This window comes from Genypterus blacodes, unplaced genomic scaffold (assembly GCF_046128005.1).
Source record: "Genypterus blacodes isolate CSIRO-AG114 ecotype Tasmania unplaced genomic scaffold, CSIRO-AGI_Gbla_v1 ptg000055l_1, whole genome shotgun sequence".
In the NCBI taxonomy this organism is placed as follows: Eukaryota; Metazoa; Chordata; class Actinopteri; order Ophidiiformes; family Ophidiidae; genus Genypterus; species Genypterus blacodes.
The window spans coordinates 621,808-632,328 of NW_027466867.1; the positions used below are offsets into that span (position 1 = coordinate 621,808).

The following is a 10,521-nucleotide window of genomic DNA, read 5'->3' on the forward strand; positions in this document are numbered from 1 at the left end:
GTTTATGGGTTCAACGTAAAGAAACCAGCACAGGAACTTCAACAAGCACTGAGAGGAACTTTGTGAAATATTGACATTTTCCACTCTAAGCCTTTTTCTCTGTAGGACCAACATGGAATCAGGCAGCAAACTGAATGTAATGAATAAACACAAACCAGGATGAAGACGGGGATGCGGTGGAGGTCTGGGCGATGCTGCTGGAGACGCTGAAACAGAACGCCCACTAGCCAGAGTGAGCGGATCCTCGAGAAACAGAATCCCAGAGCGTAGGAACAACAGAAGATCTCTCCGGCAAGGCGTGGCTGTCTGACCTGGAAGCTACATGCCTCCACTGATGAGCACTGAAATCATGATCAGCTGTGTGGAATCAGACGGCGGGAAACAGGGATCAGGTGGCCACGCCCAGCCAGGAACACACACACACACACACACAAGCATGTAAACAAACACAGTACAATCAGGACAATCCTTCCATTGTTTAAGGGCAATCACCAATAAGTGTTTGGATGAAGGTTACGCTCCATTGTTCCCTCTTTAAGCATCTCAGGGAACAACAGTACTGTACATTTCATCAACGTTCTTCATCTTCATGGGGCCGTAAATGGTCCTGTTACTCGTTCTGTCTCCGTAGCAACCATTTATTTCACAGTCAATTAAGAAGCGATTCTTCTTCATGGCGGCGGGCGGGCGGGTGGGCGGTTTGGGAACGGGCCGCTTCCTGTTCTCTCTAGGTTTCCATTTTTAAAAACAACAACATCCACCTTCATCCCTGATCCAGCCGTCTGAGATCCGGCCTTTATTTTTCCTTTTTAGTTTCTCAGGGCTTCGCCACTTGACCGCCTCTCCTCCGGTTTCCGTCTGTTACCCTGTCGTGACAGAGGAAGGCAGACGCTCCTGTTTACTCATGGCTCCGGGGGCTTGTGGCTCACGATTAGCAAACCAACGCGAGTCAACATCTGGTACATCTCCTGGACAAACACTCCCTCTGGGCGCACACTCACCCCGTTGTCAGACCCCTGTCCCTCCAGGTCCAGTTCCCAAGCGAGGCGGGCGGCCCCCCCACCCCTCCAGCCCCCCCACCCCCGCGCTCGCACGTCGGCGAGACATTTCCCAAAGCCGTCCCAGTCCCCCTGGCATCTCGGCGGCCCGTCACGTTCTTGCCCTCCCGCGTGTTCTGCAAACATACCAAAGGGCCCGAGGGCACCGGGGGCCAGCGCCGGCCCGGCTCTGGACACACGGCCCTGGACACGCTCCTCCGCCTGGGGTTTGGAGAGGCGCTCAGATCGCAGGCCCTCGTCGTGTCCGCGCGACCTGCGGCCGGCGACCGTTGGCATGCATTCCGTCTGGGACACGGCACCTTTAATAATCTTTAACAAGGTGCCAGGTCGGTTGAATTCCCGTCTCTTTGTTTTTGTTGCACAGTGCCAGTCTCTCTGAAAGTGTATCTTGGCTCCAGACTCAACAGGACACACATGCTGAGGAGAGCGTCAGGCGGCGGCGGCGGGGGTGTGTGTGTGTGTGTGTGAGGGGGGAACATCTGTTGTGGTCAGCGGCTGTGGGCAAACTGTTTCATTTCAACAAGATGGCCTGAGGCAACACAATGGCTTAGCGGTGGGGAGACGGGCCGGCCTGCCAGCTCCGTGCGGTGGATCCACCTCAGCTCCTCACACACATGTGGTCGCATTTTACATCAAATTACTGTCGGCCGTATAAAAACCTGTAATGGCGTTGTCTTGACACGGCTGATTGAGTTTAAACCAGATCGCGTCGCTCCAAATTCAAGTTTAACCTTTAATGCTTTTCTCTTTCCGGGTCTTTCCGCACTTACTCTTCCATTTGTCATCGTGTGTAAATCATCTCCCAGCACAGAGCGAGGAGCAGCGCCGCCATCCGCACCCCCTGCCAACCATGAGGTCACCGATGAAAAGTTAGATTACAATGACAGATTGCAGGAAACGATAATACAAGTGAATCTGGTGGCGTCCTGAGGAGTGGTGAGTCGTGAACACATGACTGAAGCACCAAACACAGGCTGATATATGTTCCAGCCTCAGCTCTGATATCGCAGCCATGGCATCTATTCAAACAGCGTTTGACGCCTTCAGCTGGCCAAGGCTGTCCAGCGGAATGTAGAACTGTGTGTGTGTGCAAGCATGTGTGTGTGTGTGTGTGTGTGTGTGTACCTTGTGTGTTAACCACAGGCCTTTTGGTCTTAACATAGCTGGCATGTTTTTCCTTTTCCCTCTCTTTCTCTATCTGTCTCTTTCTTGCTTTCTCTCTCTCCCACTCTCTCTCCCACTCTCTCTCTCTCTCTCTCTCTCTCGCTCTCGCTCTCTCTCTGTCTCTCTCTCTTGGCTGTGGTGCCACCGTGGAGAAGGCAACAGTGACCCTGTTGTGAACGGTGGGAATTGGGCAGCAGGCCAATGATGTCATCCTGCCATAGGGAAGACCAGGGGGAACGCCCTCCTGGCGCTCGGAATGCACTATTTTTTTCCTGTTGTTTTCCGGAAGGCGGTGATCAATTTAATTCCACCCTCATCACTCTGTGAAGGAGGGAGGGAGGGAGGGAGAGGAGGAGCAGATGAACAGAATAGAAAGGCGGCGGGGCGCTCTGTTGCTCTCTCTCTCTCTCTCTCTCTCTTGCTCGTCCCAAACAGGCCAGGGGCCGCGCGGTAAATAAAGCGGAAAGAGAGCGAAAGAAGAAGAGCAGGGGACGACCCGAGCCGTCCACAGCTCCTTGTAAAGACGTGAATAAGATTGCGATTGCGCCAGAACGCCACATGGTCACACCGGCCTCCCCAATTAAAAGAGGGCGGGGCATCCACGGAAGAGAATGATGGCGATTCATGAAGAAAGAAGGGGGAACGGTTTACGGAAAACCAACAATCTGAGTTCCGAGCAACCCCCTGCTGCAAACCATTGAATATGAGGAACCTGCTCTGCCTCCTACACACACACACACTCTCTCCCAGGTCATTGCGTACCTGAACGCCACACAGGATCCTTTCACACGGCCTCAGATATTGTCCAGAGATCAAAAACACCCAAAAATGGTGATTGGAATTCCAGATCCGGGAAAGCAAAGGATCCAGGCCCAAGCTCAGATCGAACTCGGCGTCGCTTCGGTAACGAGGAACAAGCTTCACAGTCAGGGGGACGGGAGAGGGAGAGGGAGAGGGAGAGGGAGAGGAGAGGAGAGGAGAGGGGAGGTCTGACTTTGATGCTGTTTACTGGCTATTTTGCAGAAAAAAAATAACTTTATGATGAATTTTTAGGGGAGAGGGGAAGAAAGCATGGAGGGGGGGGGGGCTTCAAAAGTAGCGTTAACGGGAGACAGATTTTTGACATGCTTCCCGAACCATCTGCTTTGGGTTAAGGCGAGGAGACAGAGCAGAATATGGGGGAGTGGGAGAGGAGAGGGTGAGGGCAGCGGGAGGAGCAGAGAGCAAGACTGACCGGAGAACAGGAGAGAGACGCTTCTGCCAATCAGGTCAATACTAACTAATTCATTGGAATTTTCTGACTTGAAAATGTCCCGACGTTCCCACTCGTCGCCCTGCCAAAGTCCCAGCCAAGAGCCATCATCACCATCATCATCATCATCATCATCATCATCATTATCATCATCACCATCATCATCATCATCATCATCATCATCTTGGAGTTGGAAAAGACGTGATGCAGAGGTGATCAGGTATCTGTTGTATCCATGGTGAGGGGAGGAGGGGCTTTGGGAGTACTATCTCCCTGACGACACCCTCGCCAAATTCCTAACAAAAACAACACGAAAATGCCCCAAAAACACTTCGTTGACATTGCCTGTGATGCCTCCTGCTGCTTCTCCGTCTGCCCACCTGTGCCGCTCTACCTGCCCCCCCTCACCTACCTGCCCCGCCCCCCTGACCCACCCAACCCTCCTCCCCTCCCAGCGGGCACAGTCGGCCTGTCTGGACGGACCAACGCCCCCCCCCCACCCTTCACTGTTCCCCCCACCGCTGGATAAGCCCCCAGCGCTGGACCCCAGGGTAGAGGCCTTTGTGGGTGGAGCCATGGGGGTGTTGGTGTTTGTGTGTGTGTGTGTTATACGCGGGGTGTCTATGTGTGTGTAGCATTCACAGCTACGCCAGAGTCGGATGGGGGGGGGGGGGGTTGTTGAAGGGGGTCCTATCCGTGCCTAAGGGCCGCCCCCAGCGCACCCTCACCGTGCGCCCTATTGAGACCTAAGGGAGCGTGAACAATCACTGCAAAACCAAAGAGCTAAGTCCCCTTGTTATACAAGCCCAATTTCTAGCACCGGCCCCACCTCGCGCCCCTGCTCGGTGCGTCCCACCCCCACCCCATCATCCCCCCCCCTCAGCCCTACTCGTCAGAGGTTGACGGGCTTCGTTAAAGCGAGCCGGGGTCCTTTTATGGCTTCATTTAATTAGCCATTCCACAGCAAACTGCCATCCAGCACCACCAGCACCACCTTCATCACCACCTCTTATCCCTTCACCCCCACACACACACGCACACAACGTCACCACCGCCCCACCAGCGCAGACTCACTGGACTCCCCTCTCTCCCTTCTCTCTCTCTCCCTCCCTCTCTCTCCTCTCCTCGTCTTTATCTCCAGTAATTAGCCAGGGGATGGGGGTGGACTCACTGCTGGGTCTCCCCCTCCTCCCCCCTGGCAGCATTAGTGCCTGATTTTTCTTGAGGGGAGGATGTGTCTCTTCCCCGCATGGGTGTTTTCTCTCTGTGTCCACCACCCTGAGACATCCCTGAGAAGACAATGGCGGCGTCCCCGTCTACAGTAACCGGCTCAGCCTCACTGTCCCCGGCCCACTGAGCCCCGTCTGCACCGCCACCCCAATCATTAACCAGATTATGACTTTGAGAGGGTTTGTGTTGATGTTGGAGGAGGAGGAGGTGGGGGGGCAGCAGGAATTCAGGCCCACTCTAAGTGTGTGTGTGTGTGTGTGTGTGTGTGTGAGACTGCTGGCAAGACTTTCCTTATGGGTTAATGCAGTTAAGCCTGGTTAATGAGGCCTCTTAATGATCCCGACTACTCCAGCAGGTCTGTGATAAACATCCATTACTCCTTCAACAGGAGAATTAGTTTTTATATTAAAGTCTTTAGAGATGATTCACATCAATTACACTTTTTTTTTTGAGGAGTAATTGTTCCACTATTTTGTGTTTCTTTTGTATTTGGGAGACGTTTGATCGCAAAGCCGCTGAGCAATTTTCACTCCAGCCACATTGTAAGCATAAGCGCGCATTCTTTCCCCATGCACTCAAACATGAGTCGTCAGACAGGCCCGGAGAGCAGGGGGGGGGGGGGGGGGGGGGGGGGGCGGGGGGGTAGAGGGGGGGGCGGCTGGAGGGGGAGCCCCCGTGTCCACAGAGCGCTGGATCGACGCCCTCTAGTGACCACTACAAAAGACAGAGCAACAAAGAGCAGAGACACACAGGCCGTCCCTGTGGGTGGAAGAGAGGCGATAGAGATGAAATTGTGGGTTAAATGTTTCACCACTTTCCTCATTTTCACGCCATTATGAGTGAAAAAAGAAAAGGAAAAGCTTTAGGTTTTGATATTATATAAGTTGGAAGTCAAATCCTGTCAATCCAGCGTTTTATTTCCCATCAATCCATCAAAACAAACACAACTTAGCTCTGAATGTCGCCTCAGGATTCACGTGTCGTCCCATATTTTCCTTCATCCTGGTTTTATTTGCTTTAATCATATTTCAGAGGGATTACGGGCTAATCAGCGAAGCTCAAGCAAAGGTTTAGAGAGAGAAACCTCCGTCATGGCCCTAATGATGGCTCAGTTAGCATGGGAAAGGTAGCACTCAGCCCTCCGTGGCCATTTATAGCCCTTAATTGCGCTGCTATTTTGTGACCCCTGAGTTCAACGGGCCAATTCCTGTGCGGACCCAAACCCTGATGAACAAAGGTGGAATGCGACGCCTCTTTTCCGCGGACGAGCGACTAAACGTTTCCCATCAATTTCATGGGAAAGTTCAAGCCGTAGTAGGAAACTCTTTAAACGCTTGAGCTGAATATCGACAGCGTATTGAACCTATTAGTGCATCCACAGATACCAGACATGAAAAGGGATCAGACCAGCCGGGCGGGAATGGGAATGTGTGTGTGTGAGTGTGTGTGTGTGTGTGTGTGTGTGTGACTGAGCTGCTTTTCCTGTTTTAGAAAGAGAAAGAGATATAAAGTGTGTGAAACATGGCCTCTGGTGTGGAATATCACAATATAACCCGGGATAAAACGGGCTCTTTAGGACCCAGTTGATCCTTGTGATTGTGGCTGATATTTTCCACGTTGTGAGGGGAGGGGGTGGCACGGAGGGGGGGCTGTCAATCATAGTGAAAGTGGCCGGGGTGGGCAGGCCCCTCTGACACTTTGTACCGTCGGAGGGGGATATTTAACTTGGGATTGAGCAGCACTCGCTACAGACACACTCACACACAGTGTGCCTAAGCAAAGAAACGCTCCAGCGCCAAGTCTCTCAGACTCCTCAAGTAGGGAGCGACTCACTAGGACCTTCTGTGCAACTTATCAAAGCGGCAGAGCGGCTCCCTGTGGGACAGAGCGGCCAGAGCAGAGCGCCTCCACACTTTGGGACTGTCTCGGCTCGTCATGCAGCGGCTGCAGCGGGACTTGGAGCTTCACTGAGCGGATCCAGCGATGCCACAGTGAAACGGGCGGCGAACTCACAACGTCTGCTGGCGTTCTGCACTTCCGTCCGCATCTTTGATTTGCGTTGAGTTCCGTGGAAATGTTATAAGCTTGATTTTTGATTTTCTTTTTTTGGTTTTGGTTTTTTTATGTCAAAAGCTGCTCTATGGTTTTGGAACGTCTTCTGGAAAGATCCATGGCTGTTGTTTCCTAAGCTGAGGTTGCGCCTCTTTGCTGCACAGATTGAGGACATTTATCAGTAAAGGTGCTGGAATACCGCCGGACGCCGCGCAGACTCTCGTCCCTGCGGTCCCTGGATTGTGGCGCCCTGTGGGACCCCGTCAGACCCGAGAGCGTCAAGACAAGCCGCGTTTAGAAAAGCCCTGCGTAAAAATAACACTGGCCGCGGCGGCAGCAGCGCTCGTTACCGGACGCACCGTGACATTTAGAAGTTGGTGAAGAAGTGAAGTTTGTGCGCGTCTTCCTCTCTCCCGGGACGCGCCGGATCTATCCTGCCTCTTTCATTCCATGCAGCGCTCTCTGCTCACACACTGTCATCCAGTGTAGACAGCTTGTCGTGGCTTCGAGTCCCCGGGGTAACCATGACAACCGAAAGAAACCCAAAGTGAATCCAAGGGAGCGGGGTGAGGCCAGAGAGAGAGAGAGAGAGAGAGAGAGAGAGAGAGAGAGAGAGAGAGAGAGAGAGAGAGAGAGAGCGTGAAAAGAGTTTTTCCCCATTTTGCTTTGTGCTGTTTTTTTGTTTAGACTAAACACTTTAGGGCGCAGAGCGGGGGGCACCTTTGGGCGCTGCAGGATTGCATCAGCGGGCAAATTGCAAAGTTGAAGGAGCCCTAAAAAGCAAAGCACTCCACTCCATGTCATTCAAACCCGACGTGGGCTATTAAAAGTCTCGCCTTGCTGGTGTCTGTACTTCTACTATTTATGAAGTCCCGAGCTGCTCATTACGCAGAACACAGCGAGCGGGAACAGAAGTGAGAGTTACTAACGCGAGAAGAGAGCAGAGCAGCGATGGGCCTCTCACACACGCTACTGGTTTACGCGCTGGTGTGCGTCCACCTTGGGACCTCATTTTCCCAGCATTACCTTCGCCTCCGTCCGTCCCCCAGCGACGTCCTCCCCGTGCCCGACCTGAAGGAGGACCCGGACCCGGAGTACGACCCCCGGGAGCAGGACTTGGCCGAGAGGACTCTGCGGAAGAAGCTGGGCAGCAACTTCGACCCCAACTTCATGTCCATCAGCTCGCCCATGCAGGTGAACCTCTCCGTTCCAGACCCCCAGGTGAAGCTGCAGGGGCCGATGCCCAACGAGATTAAAAAGCTGGACCTGACGGAGACCCCCTATGGGAAGAGGGTCAAAGTGGGCAAGAAAGCCCGCAGGAAATTCCTGCAGTGGCTGTGGACCTACACGCACTGCCCGGTGGTGTACACCTGGAAGGACCTGGGCGTGAGGTTCTGGCCCCGGTACATCAAGGAGGGCAACTGTTTCAATGAGCGCTCCTGCTCCTTCCCAGAGGGGATGTCGTGCAAACCCCTCAAGTCGATCACCAAGACGTTCCTGCGGTGGTACTGTCAGGGCTTTTTAAGACAGAAGTATTGTACGTGGATACCGGTGCAGTACCCGATCATCTCAGAGTGCAAGTGTTCGTGCTGAGGAGGTGGAAAGGGGGGAGTGGACTGGAAATACGGTTTCTATTGCACTGTTAACTCTCTACAGAGGTGGGCACCATAGCAAATCTATTTTTTTATATAGCATTTTAAGTGAAATACCAACATTGTACATATTTAAGAAAATGCAGCTATTTTTTCTAATTGAAGCAGGACCATATTTTATTCTCCACCCTGAAACATTTTGTTGGTTTCCGGGGGAACACAAGCACTTCAGAGGGAAGAGCTGAACTTTTTCGATTTTTTTTTTTTTTTGTTGGATTTTTTTTTTTTTTTTTCTTTTCAAATGAGACGTTGAAGATGGAATGCAAACACTTCTCCAAGAGGTGGACTTTTGATTCAACCGAACATTATTGATGCTGACTGTTATTTCACTGCAATGCTGCCTAGAGTTTTTGTATAATATTAATATCAATAATAATTAAATTGAACAAAAGAACGTTGAGGATAAAGATTATATATAAAGGCGTGAACTCAGCTTTTTTTTTTCTTTTGGAATACATAGTGTTGTAGAAATAAACAAATCTGTACGTTTTATTTATTATTTTAACGATTGTGAGTATAGAGCATAAAGGAAGAGAATAGCAGAGTATACCAGAAAAAAAATATGGGAGATGTCTACTTGAATATTTCTAAAAATAAAAAAAAATAAAAAAGTAAAACATATCAGTGTACATGTTATGGTTACACGTTTTAGCAATAAAGTCTATCTTTTCAACATGTATTAGTGTCAAGCCATGTTGCTTATAACGAGTGTCTGTATCCACGGCCCCAGGGGGCGTGTACACTGTAAAACACACACATCTGAGCAGAATGTGGCTCTGGAGGCCTGAAGGCTGAAGGCTGGAGCTTTCACAGTGAAGGGACGGCGCTGTTTGATGGAGTTGTGAGGTTTTTGTGCAGCAGGAGCGTCACAGCAGCGTCACGTGGTGGAGTCAACCGCTCACAGAGTCGTCACGTCAGAAACACGAGAAATCACGCAGAGGAGTTTGGTGGAAATGTTTTGGTTGTCTTCTTTTTTTACAGTGTAAAAGTGGAGTGGAGTTACAAAGTGCGCTGCTGCTGCTGAGACAGACAGGCAGGCAGGCAGGCAGGCAGGCAGGCAGGCAGGCAGACAGACAGACAGACCGACAGACAGGCTGACGCTCCGCACCGTCACAGTGATTTGAGAGAGGCTTGATTTACTGCGCTGCTGCGTAATGCGCAACACATACACACACCTCAAGCGCCTCCACAGAACTGGCATTCATTTGTTTGAGCCAGAGGAGGAGAAGAAGAAGAAGAAGAAGAGAGGCCACGCAGATTCTTCATCTCCCCCTCCTCCTCCTCCTCACATTGCTCACTTCTGCGCTCGGAGGTGTGAACATAATGGGTAAAATATGATTCAGACTTTTCAAACAGTGTCAGATGATGAAACGTCGAGCCTGCCCTTTTTGTCCCCCCCCCCCCTTCTTCTTCGTCTGTCTTTTACGCGCAGCAGCCGCAGCAGCCAGGGGCGTCTGGGGTTCTGCGCCTATTTTGCTCTGGAAGCTCCACACAAGTTCCACTGAGGTATTTGTATAGAAGTGGACTGGAGCAGACCGGCGCCTATTCAAGTCTGACCGCCCCGGAGAGGGAAAACAAAGCCTATAAAACAATGGCCGACTGTTATTTGACGTTAGCAGACTATTAATTGGAGATCGGGGCGAGTTTGTCAGGAGATATAGGGCCAATTACGCGCGCCGGAGAGGGACGGAGACCAAAGCGAGGGGTCGGAGTGTTTATGTGCTGCTATTCAAGCGCGACCGGCGGCTTATAAACGGAGCCGGGAGCGCGTCTAGACGGCTAACAAACAACAAATAAAGACGCAGTTTCCACGTGATTTGTGCGGGAGTTTGGGTTTGACACTTGCCGCTTGGTTATTGTGACAGATCCGCTGAGAGAGAGAGAGGAGGAGAGGAGAGGAGAGGAGAGGAGAGGAGAGGAGGAAGGGAGGGAGGGACGGAGGAAGGGGGGCTGCTTTCCTTACTGTCAGCTTCTTTCTTGATGATGTCTCGGGGTTTTTAGAAACTGCGTCTCTGACTCGACGGCGCCACTCAGCCGCCCCCTCTCGACTGCGCAGAATGAGGCACTTTGGGAAACAGTAACCCTTTCAGGCGCTGCCCGGAGAGTATTTTAG

The 10,521-nt window shown here is 51.8% G+C and overlaps 1 protein-coding gene across 1 annotated transcript; it reads left to right on the top strand.

Annotated features, from left to right (window-relative positions):
* Positions 1–6,997: 6,997 nt before the first annotated feature.
* On the top strand, positions 6,998–9,058 carry nog2 (noggin 2). The gene has a single exon (XM_076152049.1). It carries the CDS (start codon positions 7,708–7,710, stop codon positions 8,347–8,349), a length of 642 nt encoding a protein of 213 aa, XP_076008164.1. The 5' UTR covers positions 6,998–7,707; the 3' UTR covers positions 8,350–9,058.
* Positions 9,059–10,521: the final 1,463 nt, after the last annotated feature.